The 22146-nt window shown below is 49.4% G+C and overlaps 3 protein-coding genes across 3 annotated transcripts in view; 1 reads left to right on the top strand and 2 right to left on the bottom strand.

The window, feature by feature from the left end:
* Positions 1-268: 268 nt before the first annotated feature.
* On the top strand, positions 269-6759 carry LOC139792014 (solute carrier family 22 member 13-like). The gene is made up of 10 exons (XM_071734634.1): positions 269-677; positions 2086-2189; positions 2966-3120; positions 3217-3385; positions 3728-3848; positions 4045-4139; positions 4636-4850; positions 5585-5693; positions 5805-6014; positions 6166-6759. Exons 1-10 carry the CDS (start codon positions 306-308, stop codon positions 6218-6220), a joined length of 1605 nt encoding a protein of 534 aa, XP_071590735.1. The 5' UTR covers positions 269-305; the 3' UTR covers positions 6221-6759.
* On the bottom strand, positions 6750-15271 carry LOC139792013 (solute carrier family 22 member 13-like). The gene is given in 11 exon segments (XM_071734633.1): positions 6750-9787; positions 10291-10371; positions 10373-10499; positions 10611-10719; positions 11153-11367; positions 11639-11733; positions 11931-12051; positions 12404-12572; positions 13133-13287; positions 13629-13732; positions 14851-15271. Coding segments are annotated over 11 exon segments (1641 nt in total). The 5' UTR covers positions 15223-15271; the 3' UTR covers positions 6750-9694.
* Positions 15272-18118: 2847 nt separating this feature from the next.
* OXSR1 (oxidative stress responsive kinase 1) overlaps positions 18119-22146 on the bottom strand; it is an 86084-nt gene continuing 82056 nt past the window's right edge. Inside the window, exons 17-18 of the mRNA XM_071734631.1 lie at positions 21708-21772; positions 18119-20821 (exon numbers count right to left, since the gene is read on the bottom strand). Of these exons, the coding sequence (XP_071590732.1) occupies positions 20747-20821; positions 21708-21772 (140 nt within the window). The 3' untranslated portion in view covers positions 18119-20746. The remainder of the gene's footprint in view (positions 20822-21707; positions 21773-22146) is intronic.

The following is a 22146-nucleotide window of genomic DNA, read 5'->3' as shown; positions in this document are numbered from 1 at the left end:
TGCCTTCAGGAAGCCTGGGGAGAGAGTCCATGCTGGGAAAAGGCAAACTATCCCCACGATGTCCCCACGATGCCAGGTGTCCCCTGGCACCTTTGTTCTGCTCCCAAGAACAGGGAGGGGGTATGGCTGGTGACAAAGTACACCCTAGAGGACTTCAGTACATCATCATTATGGACAGACGTGCTGATAACAGTGCTCATTTTATCACATTTGATTAGGGGTTTAGTGATCACATAGCTTAAATATTAATATTTGAGTATTTAAGCAGCTCACCCCAGTGCAGCCTGGCCAGAGAAGTAGTCACCATGGTTGAGTTTGGAGATTTTATAAATGCTGTGGGAGATTTTGGGCTGCATCAGCAACTCCTGGTCCTATTCCTCTGCCTCCCTCAATTTCTTACTGCTTTCCATATGATTGGCCAAGTGTTCATAGTTGTGGATGTGCCTCACCACTGTGACACCAGCTGGATCCGGGCTGTTGGGCCCAACCTGACAGAGGAAGAGCAGCTGAACCTCACCCTGCCCCGGGATGTGGATGGGGAGTTTGAGCAGTGCTCCAGGTACTCACCAGTGGACTGGGACCTGGGCTCCATCATGGAATACGGCCTGAACACCACGGAGAAATGCATCGATGGCTGGGTGTACCCCTCAGCACAGCCACCATCCCTGCTGACCGAGGTCTGTAACCACTTTTTGACAGGATGGGCATGTGGAAGGGAAGGGATGGACATATCCTGGCTTCTGGTTTGGTAAGGCAGTGCCAGCTGTGGTGCAGTCAGGCTGAGATTTACATCGGGCACTGAGCGACCTTGCTTCCATCACACAGATCACAGCTGTAATCCTTGGGAGGTTGGTGCAGGAATCACAGACTCACAGAAAGTTTTAGGTTGGAGGAGACCTCCAAGATCATCCAGTCCAATCTTTGACCAACACCATAAGGTACATGCTAAACCATGTCCTTAAGGACCAGGTCCAAAAGCCTTTTGACCTCCAGTTATGGTGACTCCACCACTGCCCTGGGACATTCCAGTGCCTGACAACCCTCTCAATGAAAAAATGTTTCCTGACATCTGGCCTAAACCTCCCCTGGCAAAACTTACATCCATTTCCTCTCGTCCTATCACAGTCCTTAGACTAAGGAGAAGAGGCTGTTTCTCTGCTCACTCCAACCTCCCTTGAGGAATTTGCAGAGAGTGATAAGGACCATGACCCAAGGGCTTGCCAGGTGGGATGGGGCTTTGAGAGGATGTCTGCCCATGCGAGGGGGTTGAAAGCAGATGTTCCTTAGGGTCCCTTCCAACCCAAACCACTCTGTGATTCTATGATTCTATCTTCTGGTGCCTCCAGAGACTTTCAAGGATGGAACAAGACATCCCATGTGCCATGCAGTTGAGCAAAGTCTCTGTCTGTCATCATCCCCAACTTGTCTCTCTGGATCTCTGGAGCTTCCTCCCTTCCTCTTCCCTTCCTCCCTCACTTCCACCTCCAGAACCTTCTTGCCAGTACCTTTCTCTGAGCTGAACCAGAGGAGGAAGTCCAGGCTCTGGCATTTGCAAAGGCTTTTTGAGGGTCCTGGAGCACTCTGTCCATTTCACAACCACCTTCCTTGGAGGCTCCTCAGCAGCTGCTTCATTCCTTCCCACTCCAACCTCAGTCCTCCTTTACCAGAGACAACACTGCTCTCCTGCCCTCCTCCTCCCACCCTCTCCTGCCTTTGCAGACAGAGAAACAACTTCTAGGACTCGTATCCCAAGGTCCCACATTAAGGAAAGCTTTCCGACCAGGAATCTCCCTCAGGGATGCTTGGGCTGGAGGAGAATGCTGAAGGTCCCAGTGCTCTGAAGATGTGCAGCATGATGAAGAGGCAGGCTGAGCACTTTGTACACCTGTCCCACCTCTGGCTGGTGTCCTGTGTGCACACCATGGAGGATCATGTCCTTAGGGGGTGGGATCTCTGCTCCTAGGGGGTGAAGAAAGAACTCAGGCACCCAGCTCCTGGGCCCACCATGGACCAGAAGGGCTGCCCCTCCTCAGAAAGCAGCTGGAGCCTGTTGAGAACAAAAGCAGCTGTGTTTCCTTCCTCCAGTTTGACCTGGTGTGTGACAAGAAGGACCTGGCTGACGTCTCCCAGGCTGTCTTCATGACGGGGCTTCTCCTAGGAGCTCTAACCTTTGGGCCACTAAGTGACAGGTGAGGAAACACAGCCACCTTCCCAGAGTTATTGCCCAGCACCCAGGGACAGCCCAGCTGAGAGTCCAGGATGTCCATGCATGGACCATGGAACATGGATCATGGAACAATCCCTCCACAGGACTCAATCCACTTGCCTGAGAAAGGGTGTTTGAGGCCACTTGACTTGTCTGTAGGTGTCTGAGGGTTGAGAACAGAGGGAAGCAGGTACAGTCTTATGGTAAGAGTCCTTCAGAAATCACAGGTCTAACCCCAACCTGGTCTCAGCTACCCAAAGGTGTCTCCAGGAATCCCAGAAAACTTATATTTGAGCATAGGGAGCACCTACCTTCATCTGTGTTACCCAGACCTTGTGTCCCTCCTTCCTGTGGCTCTGCTGACTTCATGGTGACCCAGATCTCCCTGGAGGATGTAGCCACACAGGGAACATGGGCAGGAGAAGGGCTCACAGGGTGCCTCACAGGGGAACCAGCACTACATCCCATTTCAGTCTGGTCCTCACTGCTCTCAAGACAAGGGACATGGGGGCCCTTCAAGGGCTGCTTCCTTTCAGAGCATCTCTTTTTGCCTTTGCTAGCAGCACCATGGGTCACAAGTGGAGATGCTGCATTTCCTGCCAGCAACTTCTTGGGGCACAGAGAGCAGCTTTGCTCACATGGTGCCAATTCTCCTCTGGTGTGAATCATTGCCAATTCACTTTGTCCTCCACCTGGGCTACTCCCCATCCCCATGAAGTCACTCCAGATAATGACTGTGTCTTCCCCCATCCTCCACAGGGTAGGCCGTCGGCCAATGTATCTGCTCTCCATCTTCCTCGAGGCCTTGTTTGGTGTAGGAATTGCCTTTGTGCCCCACTTCTATGTCTACATGGCCTTCAGATGTGTCGTGGGGATTGGGGTGTCAGGAACACTGATAATTACCTTGGCCTTGGGTGAGTAGGGTGTCCTTCACCCGAGGCAGACCCCAGAAAACCCAGTGACAAAGGACAGGGCTTCACATTTTGAAAACCTTTTGTTGATCTTCCCAGCTACAGAGTGGGTTGGTATCTCCTCCCGTCCCAAGGCTGTGATAATTACTCACTGCTGTTCTGCCATTGGGCAGATGATTTTGGCTGGATTGAGCTATGGCATCCGCCACTGGAGGCTGCTGCAGATTGCAGGATCTGCTCCCATGTTTGCCCTTTTCTTCTACATCTGGTAAGCAGGAGCAGGGCAGGGAGATAGCAGCAGGGGGTGGTGGGGATGGCAGGGAGGAGGCAACAGCTCAGGAGCAGGCTGGGTCTTTCCCATCATAGTGCAGATGATGGAAGAGCTTCTGCAGAGCTCAGCACAGCTCCCTGGGGTTACTGGAACCCTGAGAGCTGCAGTTGCTTTGCTTCAGGTCTTCCAAAGTGGCTTGGGGGGCCTGAAGGTAGGGTATTTAGAGCTTCTCCATCCACATATTGATGCCACTGCTTGCTGGGCATGGCCACAAGGAGCTGGGCTGTGGGGAAGCTCAGCAGGTCACTGCACCACCTCCTGATTTCATCTCCTTGGCAGGGTGCTGCCAGAATCACCTCGCTGGCTGGTCACAAAAGGCAGAATAGAAGAAGCTAAGAAGGCCCTGCAGAAGGCAGCATCCACCAACAAGCACACCATCCCACCAGAACTCCTGGAGCAGGTACCTGTCATGGCAGGGAAGGTGCTTGCCCTCTGCAGAGCCCTTCCTTGGTGCTTGGCTTTGTAGCAGCCCCTGGAGCTGAGCTCACTGATAAAAATCTTCCCATGCCCACTGGGGAGGATTTGGGGATGGACTGCAGAGCTGGCCAGGGGGTTCCTTTGCCTGCTTTGACTCTCTGGCTTTCTCCATTTTGCAGTTGAAGCCTGAAGCACAGACCAAGTCTGGAAGTATTCTGGATCTCTTTCGGAAGAAGCACCTCCTGAAGGTGACTTTAATCATGTCCTGTGCCTGGTAAGACACTCCCTTCTTCACCTCTTTCCAAACTTATATCAAAGTCAAGAGGAAGCTGAGGGTTGGCAAGAACTGTAAATTCACTTCATGTGATTTTGGGGGTCATTTTGCACCTGTCCATTCATCTGCTGATTTCTGTCTCCCCATACTGGTCCAGATCTCTACTTTGTCTGAGTATGGGGAGATGTTGATTATTTAAGATGCTGTGGATTTTTTGAGAAAGGCTGGAGAAATTTCAGCTTTTGGCAATCCCTGGGCCTTGGGGTAGTTTTGTGCCCCCTAAAAGTCCTGGGTGCTAAGATTTACCAAATACATCAGTTTCTCTACTGCTTTAACTATGTCCCCCAGATTTGCCACAGGTGGTGACTCAAAGAAAAACAGAGATTGATGGGAGTTTAAATGAGATGCCTGTGGTCTAACCACCCTGATTTTTGAAGACAAACCCCTGGAAAGCCCATCTGCTTACATGTTCTGTTCCACTTTCCTTGAATTTCAGGTTTGCAGACAGCCTTGTCTACTTTGGGCTGAGTCTGAATGTGACAGGTTTTGGGCTGAACATCTACCTGACCCAGCTTGCCTTTGGGGCTGTGGAGTTACTAGGTCGAATTTCCTGCATTTACCTTCTACAGTGGTTTGGGAGGAAGAAAATCCAATCCCTTCTGCTGCTGCTCTCTGGCCTGTTATGTCTCATCATCACTTGCATCCCTGAAGGTGAACAACCTCTTCCCAACCCAGGGACAGAGCCAGGAAGAGCTCCAGCTAGCTCTATCCTGGTTCAGACCCATCCTCCCAGCTTTGCTGACCACAGACCCACATTTATACCCTTCAGAGCTGTTCTGGGTCCTTCCACATCTCCTGGCCCTAGGCAGGCAGTGCCCATTGCATATTACAGCAATTCCACCCTCCGGACACCATCACCTCCACCCACTAGAGCCACCACCACCTCCTTTCAGAAAGGTGTAGCAGAAGAGGGGGTTTTGAAGCCACCATGTCTCCCTTCTGGAGATGAACAGGATGAGATAATGTCCATCCCTTATCTGTTCCTACCTACACATTGCCATGGGCCAAACCTCACCCCTGCTGCTGTGCTAGTGTTGTGAGTAAGGCTGAAGGGAAGAGAGTGGCTGCATGATGCTTCCAAGCTCATGGACTTTAGGTTCCCAACCGAGCTTTCCCTGAGGATCTGCAGTGGCTCACTCCAGTTGCAAATTTAGGAAATGCCCAAGGCCTTGAGAGAAATCTTGCTTCTCTTTACCACTTGTCCAGGGGGTATTTTCCAGGCAATGATATTCTGGGAATGATTTCCAGCGGGTCAGGCAGTAGATTTCCTTTGTAAGTCCATCAGAAAAGACTGTCCCAAGAAATGCCACTGCAGTGACCTTTGGTCACAACTAAACCTTCTCAATGGAGGTCACAGCAGCAGCCTCTTTACCTCCTTCCCCCAGACCAAGCTGTGGTGATCACCATCTTGGCCACCACGGGCAAGTTCACATCCACAGTCGCCTTCTCCACCTCCTACGTCTACACTGCAGAGCTCTTCCCCACGGTCATCAGGTGAGGTCTCTCCACTCATCCCTGTCCCTTTCCTGGTGCCAGTGGTGGGGCAGGAGCCTGGTTGTCCCCATGGTGGTCCCCACACCTCCTCACCACCCCTTACTCCCCCAGGCAGACGGGTGCAGGGCTGTGCTCCATGGCAGCGCGGGTGTCGGGGATCTTGGCCCCCTTGATCCTTCTCCTGGGCCAGTACCACCGGGTCATCCCCATGGCCATCTTTGGGGGTGCCACTGTGGTGATTGGGCTCCTCTGCTTCCTGCTGCCTGAGACCCAAGGCACCGAGCTGCCAGACAACATGGGAACAGCCACCCCCCAGCTGAGGTGGGTACCCAGAGCTTTGAGTTTAAAGCAAAAAAAAAATTTAAAAAAAAAAATAAAAAAATTGAAAGGAGCAAATCTAAGGAAAAGAGAAATATTCCAGAAACCAGGACAGGAACACTATCAGCTCTTCTTCTTTCCTTTTTGTCTTCAGCAACAAGACAGTGTTCAAGGCAGACAACGGAGCAGGCTTGGAGAAGAAGAGCTAAGATGCTTGGAGAGCAACTGATGAATGAACAGGCGTATCCTAACAGTCCAGTCTGATCCAATCCTTCTTGAAGCAGACCAGTGAGGCTTTGCTGCCTGGAAACTGATCATTCAGATCATCACCAGAACCTTCATGGTCACTCTGGGATTGGAAGAGACACACTTCAAACTGTTCCTGAAACCCAGTCTGTTCTGCCTGGCTGCCTGAGTCCTCCCGACCTCTTTCCCAATCCTTTGCAGCCTGGTACCCCTGGAACCATCCCTGTCGTGTTCTACAGCAATAAAGAATCACCAGTAGAGTGGTGGTACCGGGCAGGTGAGCGCCGGGCCGGGTCCCTCCTGCACTGATCACTTGGGTCGGTCCAAGCCTCGACGTTTGATCAGGATGTCACTGCAAGCCTGTCACACACCTCCCCAGCTTTCATTTCTATGTGGTGTTGAGTTTGAGTTTCTACATGAATAATATAAATTATACTCTGCGTTTGCTAAGAGACACTCGTAATGCAATATGTGAATAATAAATGGTGTTGATTTTTGGTTTTTCTCTTTTTTTTTTTTTTCTTTTTTTTTTTTTCCTTCTCTCCCCTGCTGTTTCACAGTTGGCCTTTGTAACTGCTATTGGCTCTGGAGTGTTTTCTACACAGAAATTGTAAGCCTGTAATTTAACACACAGATGGAAACGTGTTTGGTTTCCATCAGCCACAAACAATGCAGAAACAGAGTGTTAAAGCAGAATAACTGGGTTCAATTAGGACGTTGTTTTGTTTTTTTTTTCCCATTGCCTTCTGATGAACAATCTGTATTTATTTTCTCTACCAGCAGCTGTGGAATTTTCCTGAATCGTGTGGTGTACGCTGCAATTCAGTCAGGGAAACAGAGTGGGCATCTGCACAGCTTCCCCCACTCGTGGTCAGCCTTTCACAGTGACCTTGTCAGCCCCATTTTATTGTCATTTAGTGTCATGCAAAAGAAAGAGAAGTGAGGCCTCCTCTCCTGCATTACCTGCTTGCAAGCAGAGAATGTGCCTGGTGCCCTGTCATGAAGCTCTCTCCTCAAAGCACAGCCCAGAGGTGGCCAAAGAAGAAGGTGGTCACTCAGGTTTGTAGAATACTTTTGATTCTGATTGCTTTGTGCTGTAGTAAAGGGTATTTTGAAGGTCCCAAGTCTGGGCCAGACATGTCTGGACGTGATATTCATGTCATGTTTTATCTTTGGTGCAGAAAATCTCCCCAGCATCACAAGTGTCCCCTTAGCCACCCTTCCCAGCAGAGGCTGAGGAAGGAGATGATGATGTCCTCTGTTTAAAGGGCAAGGTCCAGGACCCTCACACCTCTGTCCCACTGACAGGAGCCAGGGTTGGAGCACAGTTTGTTGGTGTCACTGACTGCTGATTGTCTCAGTGGTCCCTGGAGGGCTCCTCTGGCAACAGAAGATGCTTCACCCCACAGTTCCTCACCTGAGGGAACACGGCCAGGCCAGGTTCTGCTGCTCCTCCATGCCTTAGACACCTCTGACCTTGCCTGATACAGGAACCTGGGTCCCCTCCAAAGGGTAAAATGCTGGTCAAGAGGTTCTGACCTGAACACAGACTTGCACTCAATGATCCTACAGGTCTTTTCCAACTTAAATGATTCTATAAGTGAGGGTAACACAGGTGCAGAGGAGCAGGGCCTTGCTGCCATGTTTGATATAGGAGGGCCTGGAGAAGGCTTGGACACCCATTGGTATGGTTCAGCAAACCCTTCAGAGAGCACCACCCTCACCTTCAGCACCTTCCCACAGCTGGATCTCCACTCATGGCTTGGTTTTGCCATCCCACAGACTCACAGAGGTTTTGCATCTGCTCTTACCATTTTGTCCTCACCTTCTTTCCAGCCCTTTGGCTCCCTCTGTTAAGAGATGTTTCCATTAATATCCTTGCTTAGCATGAGTAGCAAGATTTCCCAAAGTTGTAAACTTTCACCCAGGTAGATGCTGAACTTTTTGTTGAGCCTCTGCCTAGGTCAGTAGGAGAAGGCCTCAGAATATGTTCAAGCTGAAAGATAAGGACAGTGCAGGCACCAGCAGGAGCTGCATCCATTTTGATAAGAAAAGGAATGGCCTGTCAGGAGATCAAGAAAAGTTCTAGTAAGGAACAGGAAGACCCCAGACCCTAACATTACTGTTAGACCAAATCCTCACATGAGGGAAGAGGAGCTTAGAATATAAGGGTACAATTGCCAGAGGTTTCTTTGCTGGGGTCCCTCTCCAGAGGCATCCAGCTCAAGCTGGTTTTCCACTGCACCACCGGAGTAGATTATATTTTATATATAAGATTCAATATCTGAGACTCTGTTCTGGGAAACCTTCTGTCTGGGGGGGAAAAGAAATAGAAATATGATGGGTGCAAGGAAAGGCAAAAAACCCAAATATGTATTTATTAAAAAAAAACAAAAAACAAAAAAACCCACAACAAAAAAACAGGAGGCAAAGAAAATAGGCTCTGAGCTGTAAACAGAGCTGGGACACCACCACTTCTGGGCTTCATCTGTAGCAAGCCAGTGGTAAAAGAAAGTCATTAAGAGAAACAGGAGATAAGAGGAGGGGAAGCACAGGAAAAGAATGTGTTTTACTTCTCCATAATATAAGACAAAATGTTCTTAACTCATTTAAAGACAGAAATGGACACAGCAAGCGAGAACAGGCTCAAACAGAATGGAATAGATCTGATACTTCCCAAGATGATCTGTGCTTTCTTCTAGAAGACCAAGTGCCACAACATCTCCCATTTTCCTGGAACAGACAACTGACTGTGGTCCTACACCACAGCAGATTTGCTGTGAACAGAGCACCACAAGATGCTTTCATTTAAAGCCACCAGCACCGAGGGGAAAATCCTGCTGCGTGTCAGGCATCCCTGCTCACTCCTTGCTGCTTCTTCTACCTTATCTTGGTTTTTACTGAGTGTCTCGAATTAAAAAAATTAAAAAAAAAATAATAATTATAAATGAATGGTGTGAAGAGAGAGTGAGAAGGTCATGCTGGACACTCAAGAGAAATCAGTGCAAGTGTGAGAGGTTTTTTTGATGCTGCATTTACTCTGGCTTTCTCTTCATTGAGCACAAATATGTTTGATGCTCAAGAAGGTTTCTTGCTTGGACAAAGTTTACAGCCTCACCTTTCTGGAGATGGGACAGGAGAAATGAAGAGAAAAATGTTGCCTCCGTCCTGGTTTCTGATTTCTTATTTCTTTCTTTCTTTCTTTTTTTTTTCCTGAAACGAAGAGCCTCAGCTTTTCTCCAGCGGGAGCACTGCAGAGCAGCAGGGAGGACCTGCAGTGCCTGAGGAGCAGCTATAGAGGGGGGTACAGGAAGGCAAAAGAGGAAAGGGGAAACAGGAGTTGTCTGTGAGCCCTGGAGAGGTGCGGGGGGTCTGCACATGGAGACCCTGCCCGGCAGATCTGGGGTGGTTCTGCTACAGCCCCATTGCAGGCTCAGCTAGAAGTACGTGGTCTTTGTGGACTCGTTGACTTGGCCACCTTTTCCTTTCATGTCTCCCTTCTCGGAGGTGCTGTTGGCATTTTCATGGACCTAGTGAAAGAGAAAAGTGTTGAAAAAGCAAACGAAGTTCTGCCATCAGCTGATGAAAGCCTCCTCTGAGACTCAGAGCTTCCTGCAGCCTGGCTGCCCGTTCACCAGTCACTTTCTGGGCCCCCATAGACATCCTTCTCCCAGCTAAAGGATTGGGGTGTGATTCCACCCTGCCCCATGGACAATGGGGAGGTGGGAGCTACACGAGGCTGAAAGACACGGCTACAGGGCATCAGCCCTTCCCTGGTGGAAGGACAGGTGGAGTCCTGAAACCTCTAGGAGCCCTTCCATTCCAAAAATAGAAGTCAAAGGATGATGACCACCACAGGCAGGGCTATAGCATCTCTTTCCCTCCCTCTGCAGTGGGGCAGCCCCACTCCCTGCCCTCCAGCCTCTGTAAAACCTTGAAGAAGCCCTCAGCCCCTGCAATGCCAATGTCCTCCCACAGCCCTGGCACCCATGTCCCTGCCCAAGAGGCACCCAGGCCACCACCCGGCACCCACCTCTGGGTGGTTGATGTCCCCTATGTCATCTGCCAGCTCGGTGCCTTGGGTCTCAGGCAGCAGGAAGCACAGCAGCCCCCCCCACCATGGGGACACCCCCGAAGATGGCCATGGGGATGACCCGGTGGTACTGGCCCAGGAGAAGGATCAAGGGGGCCAAGATCCCCGACACCCGCGCTGCCATGGAGCACAGTCCCACACCCGTCTGCCTGGGGGAGTAAGGGGTGGTGAGGAGGTGTGGGGACCACCACGGGGACAACCAGGCTCCTGCCCCACCACTGGCACCAGGGAAGGGACAGGGATGAATGGAGAGACCTCACCTGATGACCGTGGGGAAGAGCTCTGCGGTGTAGACGTAGGAGGTGGAGAAGGCAGAGGAGGCTGTGAACTTGCCAGTGATGGCCAAGATGGTAATCACCACAGATTGGTCTGGGGGAAGGAGGTAAAGAGTGCCACTGTGGGAAGAAAAAGGGCCCAACACCACTTGGGGATAGAGACTGGGATGCACGGTGACAGGGAGACATCACCTCTGGGCAGTGCCTGAACATGGACTGAGGGGCAGCTCTGGCCTGGGAGCCACCTGCACCATGCTTTGCATCCATCATCTCATTTCCCCACTTACTGTGGGGAACTTGCTAATAGGTGGCCTACAGGGCTCAGATCTACCTTCTCCTGTCACAATTAGCAAAGGTTTGCTGATCAGAATGGACCTTGGGGAGGCATCAAAATCTGTGCAAGCCCAGGGAGATGTGAACCAGCCTGGCTGGGAGGAAAGGACTTGAACCTGCCAGGGCAGCACTGGGGGTCTGTGCCTCCCTGTGCCTCAGAGGTTGTTTTCTCAGGATGGGAAGAGGTTGTTCACCTTCAGGGATGCCACTGATGATCAGACACACCAGGCCACTCAGCAGCATCAGGATAGCCTGGGGTTTCTTCCTCCCAAACCTTTGCAGGATGAAGATACAACCAACGCGTGCTGGGATTTCCACTGCTCCGAAGGCAAGCTGGGTCAGGTAGATGTCCAGACCAAAATTTGCCACATTCAGACTCAGCCCATAGTAGACAAGACTGTTCACAAACCTAAAAGCCAAGCAGGGTGGCACTGAGCATGTCTATTGGCCATGAGCAAGTACAATATTGATCTGCAATGACAACATTTTGACCAAACCACAGCATTTACAGGGGGACATAAAATCAGACCTATACCACAGCTGTAACCCTTCCCTCAACACAGCATCTTGAATGGCCAGAGACAGAAATATCCATCAATAACACCCAAAAAAAAATCACAAGGCGAATTTATATAACTGTCTCTTCTTTTATATACATAAAACTTCACAGAATGTCTTACCAGGCACAGGACATAATTAAAGTCACCTTCAGGAGGTGCTTCTTCCGAAAGAGATCCAGAATACTTCCAGACTTGGTCTGTCCTTCAGGCTTCAACTGGAAAAATGGAGAAAGCCAGAGAGTCAAAGCAGGCAAAGGAACCCCCTGGCCAGCTCTGCAGTCCATCCCCAAATCCTCCCCAGTGGGCATGGGAAGATTTTTATCAGTGAGCTCAGCTCCAGGGGCTGCTACAAAGCCAAGCACCAAGGAAGGGCTCTGCAGAGAGCAAGCACCTTCCCTGCCATGACAGGTACCTGCTCCAGGAGTTCTGGTGGGATGGTGTGCTTGTTGGTGGATGCTGCCTTCTGCAGGGCCTTCTTAGCTTCTTCTATTCTGCCTTTTGTGACCAGCCAGCGAGGTGATTCTGGCAGCACCCTGCCAAGGAGATGAAATCAGGAGGTGGTGCAGTGACCTGCTGAGCTTCCCCACAGCCCAGCTCCTTGTGGCCATGCCCAGCAAGCAGTGGCATCAATATGTGGATGGAGAAGCTCTAAATACCCTACCTTCAGGCCGCCCAGGCCACTTTGGAAGACCTTAAGCAAAGCAACTGCAGCTCTCAGGGTTCCAGTAACCCCAGGGAGCTGTGCTGAGCTCTGCAGAAGCTCTTCCATCATCTGCACTATGATGGGGAAGACCCAGCTTGCTCCTGAGATGTTGCCTCCTCCCTGCCATCCCCACCACCCACTGCTGCCGTGCCTGCAAGAATCTCTGCCCGTGTCCCACTTACTGGGTGTAGAAGAAAAAGGCAAATATGGGAGCAGATCCTGCAATCTGCAGCAGCCTCCAGTGGCGAATGCCATAGCTCAATCCTGCCAAAATCATCTGCCCAATGGCAAAGCAACAGTGAGAAACAAGCACAGCTGTTGGCCTGGAGGTGACACCAATCCATTCTGTGGCTGAGAAGAAGGAGGAAGGTTCAGAATCATCCATGCAAATGGTTTCCCCTGATACTAACAGGGTGGTTTCCCTGGAGAAGATCCCAAGATCTCTCCAGGAGGTTGGGAGTGAAAGCCAGCAGTCAGGGCTCTGCCATCAGTCACCCATGCATGTCACCAGGGTTCCATTAGATGCATCACTTCTCCTTGTTGTCAGGGTGTCCTGGTCCTCTGCAAGAGGACATGAAGCTCGGGTACATCATCCCTCTCCTGTCAGTGCCCACAGAGCTCCTCACTGCCATGTCCCAGAGCCATGGGGCTGTCTCCCTGCACTGACCTCCTGGAGCTGGGAGACTGTCCCCTTGGCCTCCTCTGAGCACTGGTGTGGGAGAGATGATTCCTGTGGCTCTCACTCGGGCTGGAGAGATGCCAAAGTGCCAAAGGGCAGTGCAGAGCAAGACCTGACCCCAACCTGGTGTCTTTCAAGCCATACATCATGATTTTTGCTTATTTACAGACCTTTCCTATTGCATCTTGAGAAGCCTCATCTGTCTGCCTCAGGGTGAGGACACCCTACTCACCTAAGGCCAGCATTGACATGGTGATCCCTGTAACAGAAGCCCCCACAACACATCTGAAGGCCATGTAGACATAGAAGTGGGGCACAAAGGCAATTCCTACACCAAACAAGGCCTGGAGGGAGATGGAGATGAGGACGACGGGACGGCGGCCTATCCTGGGGAGGAAGAAGGAAGACACAGTTGGTATCTGGAGAGACCCAGTGGAGATGGGGAAGAGTCCTGAAGGTTACAGGGATTCTGTCACCCTTTCTTGAAGGTGTTGAGGCTCAGAGTAGGTTCTGGGTTGACAAGTGAAGCACCCCGAGCACACGCTGTGCTCATCTCCCTTCCACCCCCCATGGCCACGTCCTCGCGACACCCGAGAACTTTGGTCAGGGCCCATGTTAGTGATAAGTGGTGACAAAATGCTCAGGGTGCAGTGGCCAGGGAAGCTGGGAGTAGGGTGGCACTCTGCCAGCTTTGCACAGACCCTGGAAGGGTGGCTGTGTCTTCTCACCTGTCACTTAGTGGCCCAAAGATCATGCATCCTAGGAACAGCCCCAACATGTAGATGGCCTGGGAGACGTCATCTAGGTCCCTCCTGTCACACACCAGGTCAAACTGGAGGAAGAAAACACAGCTGCTTTTGCTCCCAACAGGCTCCAGCTGCTTTCTGTGGGTGAGCAGCCCTTCTGGTCCATGATGGGCTCAAGAGTGGGGTGCCCAAGCTCTTTCTCCAGCCCCTGAGAGCAGAGATCTCACCGCCAGGGACGTGATCCTCCATGGTGTGCACACAAAACTCAGTGGTGGGACAAGCCCATGAGGCACACTCAGTGGTGCACATCTCCTGAGCACTGGGACTGGAACGGGGATTTTCCCCAGCTCAGACCCCCCCCCCCCCCCCCCCCCAGGACCCTTCTGCTTGGCAAATTTTGCTTAAAGTGGGACAGAATTCCCAGCAGGTTTCTTCATCTTAGATTGCCTTCCCTCCCAGAGGAAAAAGGATTAACGCAGCTCTGGTTCCTGGGGCAAGCAGTTTCTGTTCAAGAGATGTCCTGCAAGTGGCAGCATCCAGAGGCCATCCACAGGAAGAGTCACAGAGGGAAGGGCATGTATAGGTTGTACAGAAAGGTTGGAAAGCACTGGAAAAAGTTGATCACAGCTCTCTGGGGCATCGCTGGTGTTGCTGAAGCTCCTGGTGACAATCAGATCTGTGGCTTTGCAAGCTCCCTTCACCAAACCTGGTACCTCTGCACAGAATGAGGAGCAGTGAGGAACCTGAGCTATTTGGAACAACACTCAGCCTCAGTGGACCCCGTGTCAGACCCCACAGCTGGTCACCCTGAGAGCTGCCCACCATGGGAGGGAGCAGACACCAAGAGCTGAGCTCTGCCTCCTGCCCCTGGCTGGGGTATCTGAAGCACAAAGCTGTGCCCAGGGAGAAGTTGGAATGTCACCCCCTGTCTGCAGAGGGAGAGCTGGGGCAGAGAGACCCAACAAGGTCCCTCCAGGAGGGATTAATCTCTCTGCCTGTTCTGTGCCTCTGGCCCTGCATACAGCCACACCTGGGGGCTGGGTGATGGAGCCAAGGTCCCCATCTGGAGGGACTCCCCAAGGCTGGAGTTCTGGCCCAGCCCGCTTGCACAATGGCTGACACCAACTGAACTGGAGAGCAGGGTGGTTGTTTGGGTATCCCCATCCCTTCCACATGCCCATCCTGTCAAAAAGTGGTTACAGACCTCGGTCAGCAGGGATGGTGGCTGTGCTGAGGGGTACACCCAGCCATCGATGCATTTCTCCGTGGTGTTCAGGCCGTATTCCATGATGGAGCCCAGGTCCCAGTCCACTGGTGAGTACCTGGAGCACTGCTCAAACTCCCCATCCACATCCCGGGGCAGGGTGAGGTTCAGCTGCTCTTCCTCTGTCAGGTTGGGCCCAACAGCCCGGATCCAGCTGGTGTCACAGCGGTGAGGCAGGTGTGGAACCATAAAAAGTTGGCAAAACTGATGGAAAGCCACACTGAAGCATGGAACCACAGTGAGCAGCACCAGCCTCTTCTGAAACAGCCCAAAATCCCCAACTGCCTTCAAAATTTCCCCGACGCCTGACATTGGCAGCCGTGTCTGGAAGAGGACAGAGCTGGGACAGACACTGCAAAAGGCTGGAATTAATGTTTAAACCTAAGATAAGCTCTGCAGTCGTCAGGCAGCCACCACAAATATGTAAAGTCAGGGTAGACTTAATGCCTGATGTTTTACCTAAGCACACCATGTAATACATTAATCACTTCTGTGCCTCCTGCAATCGTATGGTGCCCGCTGCTGGCTGGAGCAGGAGGACCCCAGACTCAGCCAACCTGGGTCACCCCCTCTGCCCCTCAGGTGGTACTGAGAAGGCAGAAGTCTCTTCTCCAAAGCAGCTGTGCTTGTTGAGGAAAGGAAATGTTCAGAGGGGCCAAGGTATCCCAGTGTGATGCAGAGCTGGGAATGGTCCAGGGAAATAAAAGGAGTTATGGTAATGGATGGGGAGACCCAGAGACAAGGAAGGGTGACAAGTTCTGTGGTCCTAGGCAAAGGATGCCCTGCAAGAAAGACATCTGAACAGGGCATGTGGTGACAGGGTAAGAGGTAATGGCTTTAAACTGGAAGAAGGGAGGTATAGATTAGACATTAGGAAGAAATTCTTTAGTGTTAGGGTGGTGAGACACTGGCCCAGGTTGCCCAGGGAAGCTGTGTCTGCCTCATCCCTAGAAGTGTTCCAGGCCAGGTTGGATTGGGCCTGGAGCAACCTGGGTTGGTGGGAGTTGACCCTGCCCATGGGAGGAGAGTTGGAACTGGATGCTCTTTAAGGTCCCTTCCAACTCAAACCATTCTGGGATTCTATGATTTCCTTCATCTTTTGCAGTTTCCCAGGCAACCATGAGGAACTCACACTCTCCATGGCCACTGTTTCCCTGTTCTGGGCCACCCTGGAGGCTGCTGGGGGCTGGAATAGAGGGGTAGGAGAAATCTGACACAGGGCAATGCTGCTTGAGGCAGGTTTGGCAAATCTGCTCAAATGCCTTTATGTCTTAAAATGATGATTTGAGAACATGAAACCAGGTCTGTTCAGCCCACCCCAGATTTAGGAGCAAGGAAGCCCAGAGATTTCCCTACAGTGAGCACCCACAAAGGGAAACATCTGAAGATGGAGGGAACTGGGGTGGGCTGCTCAGTCACAGGACTATGAGGCACTGGACTAAGTCAGCATGGAGGAGGAATTTCCTACAGAGGCAGAATTATATTCCAAAACTTGAATATAATTATCTTGAACTTTTTAAGCAGCATTTGGCCAAATACTGGAAAGATGGCAAAGAAGCTGCAGGGGATGAGATCCAGTGACCTAGAACATTTCTCACCATCCCATGTCTTAAACTTGGAACTCACATTCACCCAAAAGGAAGTTTTCTGGGTCTGCAAATAAAGAGAAATACATTAAGAGAATTAAAGAGCTGGTAATTAGCAAACTAAGCCCAGGAGCCTTAGAAAATAGAGTGAATTGGAGCACCCTAGAATGTGCTACAATCCAAGACCACCACCTTTTTATTTTGTTTTGGGTATGGGTTGTTGGTTTGGGTTTTTTTAAGCAAGAACATGCTTATTTTTAAGCAAATATGGATAGATACATCCCAGCCAAAAGGCCTGAAGAACTTGCCTAGAACTGGACCATCCCCCTCCCCTCCCAAAAGACAAACCTTGCCCTTGACAGTCCATGAAAGCTTCAGAGGAATCTCCATTCCCACACTGGGAGTGAGAAGATGCCTTCAGCTCCTCTCAGAGATCCTATGACCTCCATCAAACAAAACCTCACTAAACTCTGGGTAAATCCAAGTCCACAAAACTGCCAGAGTTTGAATGTACAAAACCCCTTGGGACCAGAAGACCAACACTAGGGAGAAGTTTCCAAAAGGACATCCAGGGATGAACATTAGGGGTTTTTTACTTCCCAGGTAACATTTCCCTTAATTTTGAAAAATTTCCTTTCTTCCCTGGAAGAGGCAAGGAATAATGAAGGATGTAAAGGAAAACTATGGCTTCCCCAGTACAGTGCTTCAGAGTTGGCTTAACAAGAGAGAGTCAGGCAGTCTGCTTGCAACCAGGCTCTTCTCTTCAGCATGACATGAGATGACACTAAAAGGTTGTAGCCAAGCTTGCTGTTAGAAGATGACCATGACTGAGAAAAGCTGTCCAGGTGCCCACTGCCATCAAATTGCAGCATTCACCATGACACATCTACTGCCACAATCACAGTGGTGGCTCAGCACCAGGTCACAGAAGTGTTGTCAATCTCATGGCAAGAGTTTTACCCACAGTCTGCCTGACACCTGCACACTTGGACCTTTCATTTCAGGCACCCCTGTGTTCTCACAGCCCAAAGAATGACTCCTGGCACACGGGTGTAATACAGCCAGGGGGACACTGGTGCTTAGAGAGGAAGAGCCCAGCTGGAGCTGCCAGGATGACCAGGGATGGGGACATGCCTGGGCTCTGCCTCTCACCATCAGCGCATTTCCTTGAAGCCTTGGCTCCACAATAAATGTAAGAGACCTCAGAGGCACCTCTGGCTCAGAGCTGCACTGAAGTTCCAAATTCATAAAGAAGAAGTATTGTGGAGATAGAGAGGAGGGAGCAGAGTTCAAGCTCCAAACACTTCTCAGGCTATAAATCATCCCACTCTCTCCCAGCCTCTGCCAACCCTGAGCTGTTCCTGGACAGGTGAAGTTTAGCCCTAGCTGGACAAAACATGTGGATCTGGGAAAAAACTTCTCAACTGGAGGTAAGCCCTCAGGGTACAACCCCAAGTGCCATCCAAGTGCTCCATTTCTGCACATAACTCCTGCAAAGCATCCCCACCCCTTCCTCACCTCCTTCCCAACCAGAAACCCCCCAGGGCTGCAGACACCATTCAGACAAACATCATCACCACCATCCAACCCAATGACATGTGAACCACACACCAAACACATGGTAATGGACAATTTGTTCTTTATTGATTAAAAATTAGAGACATGCAGTAAAATACAAAGTCCAAAAAAGGAAAAAAAGCCTGAATATTTTACATCTTTCATTATAATCTACAATACACCAAAGTTGTGAAGAGGATCCGTTTTCATTAACAGAGTATTGTCCTTAAAAGTAGGAACTAAAAATTACCACCTGCTTCCAGGTTCAGATGAGAAATTTGCACAGAAACCAAATTCTTAATGACACTGGAAAACAATTATGAACAGCATTGGCACTTACTGGAACAACATCTGAAAAGACAGTTGTCTAGCACTGTAATAGCCCAAGTAAATATTTTGGATCCCTACCCAAAACATCTGGAGATCTACAGAGCAAAAAACAGTTTCTTCCTTACTTGTTTTCTCCACTAAGGAACTAAGGAGCCTTGGATCAGTGTGAGCTTAAGCTCTCCAAGTCCTGGCTTTGGGAAGGTGGGGAATAACTTAATAAATAGATGTTGCATTGTCCCATTTGAGCAGTTTGAGTCCTATCTTTCTCAGCACCAGTGCACAAATGAACAAGGAGGTCCCCACAGCATGCAGGCAGAGGGAAAATACTGTACCAAGAGTACCTTGTCTCTCTATGCTAAAGGGTTTCATCTCTAGTGACCACAGGGTGACATGAAAACGAGGTGGCATTTAGCTCTTCCCAAGCCAAGAAGCTCAGTGGGGGAAGCCATAGGGAGTGCTTTGTGTCAGACAACAGGAGACAGTGCCAGAGGTGCCACATGCACATGGCATGAACACATTTGGCCAAACCCAGCCACCACCAACTCCCTGGTATTGGGCACCTGCTTCCTGGGCTCCTGAGAGTGTCTCTTCAGCACCCTGGGATGCTCTTGCTCCAAAATTCTCTCTTCTCCCTCTCCTTCACACTCACCACCCATGGGGACATATCCAATATCCACCTAGAGGCTAAAAGCAACAAGGGTGGTATCAAAAGAATATGCACAACTCAGGAAGCTCCCACAGCTGCTCATAGAGATCAAAATATAAATACAGATTATTCATCTGGAGACTTGGAAATGAAAAAAAAAAAAGTCCTAATTGAACCCAGTTATTCTGCTTTAACACTCTGTTTCTGCATTGTTTGTGGCTGATGGAAACCAAACACGTTTCCATCTGTGTGTTAAATTACAGGCTTACAATTTCTGTGTAGAAAACACTCCAGAGCCAATAGCAGTTACAAAGGCCAACTGTGAAACAGCAGGGGAGAGAAGGAAAAAAAAAAAAAGAAAAAAAAAAAAAGAGAAAAACCAAAAATCAACACCATTTATTATTCACATATTGCATTACGAGTGTCTCTTAGCAAACGCAGAGTATAATTTATATTATTCATGTAGAAACTCAAACTCAACACCACATAGAAATGAAAGCTGGGGAGGTGTGTGACAGGCTTGCAGTGACATCCTGATCAAACGTCGAGGCTTGGACCGACCCAAGTGATCAGTGCAGGAGGGACCCGGCCCGGCGCTCACCTGCCCGGTACCACCACTCTACTGGTGATTCTTTATTGCTGTAGTAGAACACGACAGGGATGGTTCCAGGGGTACCAGGCTGCAAAGGATTGGGAAAGAGGTCGGGAGGACTCAGGCAGCCAGGCAGAACAGACTGGGTTTCAGGAACAGTTTGAAGTGCATCTTGTCTGACCGCAGAGTGACACAGAACTCCTCTCTCTCCCTCTGACCATGAAGGTTCTGGTGATGATCTGAATGATCAGTTTCCAGGCAGCAAAGCCTCAGTGGTCTGCTTCAAGAACCAGACTACATCTAAGATGCAGAATGAAAGACATTTTGAGGAAGGACTGTTTCGTGGAAATTAAAAAGGTTCAGCCCTCATGCCAGGCCTGGCACTCATGTGGAGAGAACCAAAATAGTTTTTTTTAAAAAAAAAAAAAAAAGAAAAAAATTAAGGCAGTTTACAAAGGGAAGCTGACTTCTAACACTTCAAAGTGAAGGAACTTCTCAAAAACACAAACACAAGGGAAGGCAGCTCTCCCTCCCGTGGGTTAAGACTTTGCTTGCTTTCTCAGGTGCAAGCATTCAAACCAGCAGTTTTAAAAAACACAGCTGAAGGAGAAGCAGATTTCTCAGCACTCCAGGTGACCCAAACAACATGTACATGGGTGTTTCAGATAGAAGGAGAAGCAGGTGAAGAACAAAAAAGATCTGTTCAGTATTAAAACTTGTGCAAAAATAGCAAGTGAAAAAAAAAAATGAAACCACATGTAAGCAAACATTTAGGCAAGATCATCAGAGCAGTGGAACCCCCTGCTTCGTACTCAGTAGTATTTTTCTTTAAAGTAAGGCAATAATAAAACGAACATGCAGGCAATGATGTGTTGGATCTGCATGTTTGAGATGACAGATACAAAAACATGAGAGTTGTTTACAAAAGGTGTAAACGCCATCTGTAACTTCAGGAAGGTTTGTGATCCTATGAAGGAAAATGTTAAAGCTTCTAGGAAGGGGGCTGTAGTTCAATTCTTTGGCAGTAGTGGTTGTTTTGTTTTGTTTTGTTTTTTAGGCTAACAGAAGCATTACGAATATGCACATGTGGGTTCTCAGTTGGGAAACATCTCCTGGGATCATTGTTTAGCTGATGCTGAGCTGTGCAAATCCTATCAGTTTGCCATCGTCAGGAATATCTGAGCCTTCAACACCAGATGCCTGAAACACAAGGAACAGAGATGCAAATAACACACAGGCTCTGCCCTCACATACAGACCATGCTACATCTCACAAAGTGTATCAGACATGGCCTGGGGAGGGACCAGTCACAGGACAGCTTTGCACATTTGCTGGTACTACCCCCAAAGTTATAACTGAGAGTTTTGTTTCTTTTTGCCTTTTTCTTTGAAGCTAGGAAGGGCTGGGACTGAAGTTTGGCCAATGTCTGCTCTGAGTAGGACTACATGTGCTAACTACGTCAAAAAAAGTGAAAAGTCCTTACAGAAAAAGAGTCCAAACCAATGGCACTTACTGCTTCTCTGACAATAAACTGGTTACACCTTTGCTTTGCCACTCTAACTACCTCTGAAAGTTTTATCTGCAGTTTTCTCCTCCCCTAGCTTACCTTCTTAGTTTTGCCTTGCTTCTTTTGCCCTCTGCTCTTATTCCCCCCCCCTTCTCTTTACATTTCCTCCTCAGAAACAATGCCACTGGACCCTCCCCATCCTTCTCCTCCTCCCAGAAAGGAGGAGATGGCATTTCTTAGCCCACTTACCTCCCCTGAACTATTTCTGCCCTTTCTAGGCAAGTGTACACTCCAAGCCCAGAAAATACCCTTTTCTATGATATTTATATTCTGATTAGAGATGTTAAGGGAATGTCTGTGCTAGCACATCATCTCACACAGCTATTTCACCCAGGTACTGCTAAGAGGACACAAGCAGGGAGCCTGCATTGCCTACTTTTAGGCAACCAGTAGGAAGCTTTGGAAAAGAAAGGAGAATTTGGAGTGCATCCATTAGATGCTGAGCTGTGCAAGCATCTCTCTACATGCAATGCCTTCTCTTTGCAAGTGACAACTCAATTAAGGAACAGGGATAAATACCAGTTTGAAAGTGACGGATCTGTTTGCTTGGGGCTCTTCCACAATTTTCTGCAAATTAGCTGCAACTGAAATCACATACAGACACAAGGAAAATGGGCAAATATTAGGACAGGCTAGAGAAAAACATCTCAAACTCATTAGGCCTTTTGCTATTAACTCAGCAAACTTAGAACTTTTTTTTAAATGATAAAAAAGTTTACGACTCAATTAGACTCAATCTACTTAAATCTAAAGCTTTAAACAGTGAAAAGGCTGTAATTTGTTATTGTGCTGCTTTTTTCTGATGTAATCTTTTCTGGAAGTGGTGGAACTAGTAGCAATAAACTGCCCCACTGCATCTCAATATCTAGGTAATTCTGCATCAGCAGCCTCTCCAGATGTTGGAATCTATACACAAGGAACAGTTTTACTTGCAGCATGAGCAGTGCTGACAGTTTAA

The sequence above is a fragment of the Heliangelus exortis genome, chromosome 2 (genome assembly GCF_036169615.1).
Source record: "Heliangelus exortis chromosome 2, bHelExo1.hap1, whole genome shotgun sequence".
Taxonomy (NCBI): domain Eukaryota; kingdom Metazoa; phylum Chordata; class Aves; order Apodiformes; family Trochilidae; genus Heliangelus; species Heliangelus exortis.
Note: the sequence above shows the minus strand (reverse complement) of the source record. Positions and strands in the feature narration are given on the sequence as shown.

Excerpts from the sequence above, each read along its gene's own strand:
- LOC139792014 (XM_071734634.1), top strand. The coding sequence starts at position 306 with ATGGTTGAGTTTGGAGATTTTATAAATGCTGTGGGAGATTTTGGGCTG. Across the intron at positions 3,849-4,044 it reads CACCAGAACTCCTGGAGCAG|TTGAAGCCTGAAGCACAGAC; the intron begins GTACCTGTCATG and ends TCCATTTTGCAG. Across the intron at positions 4,140-4,635 it reads TTAATCATGTCCTGTGCCTG|GTTTGCAGACAGCCTTGTCT; the intron begins GTAAGACACTCC and ends CTTGAATTTCAG.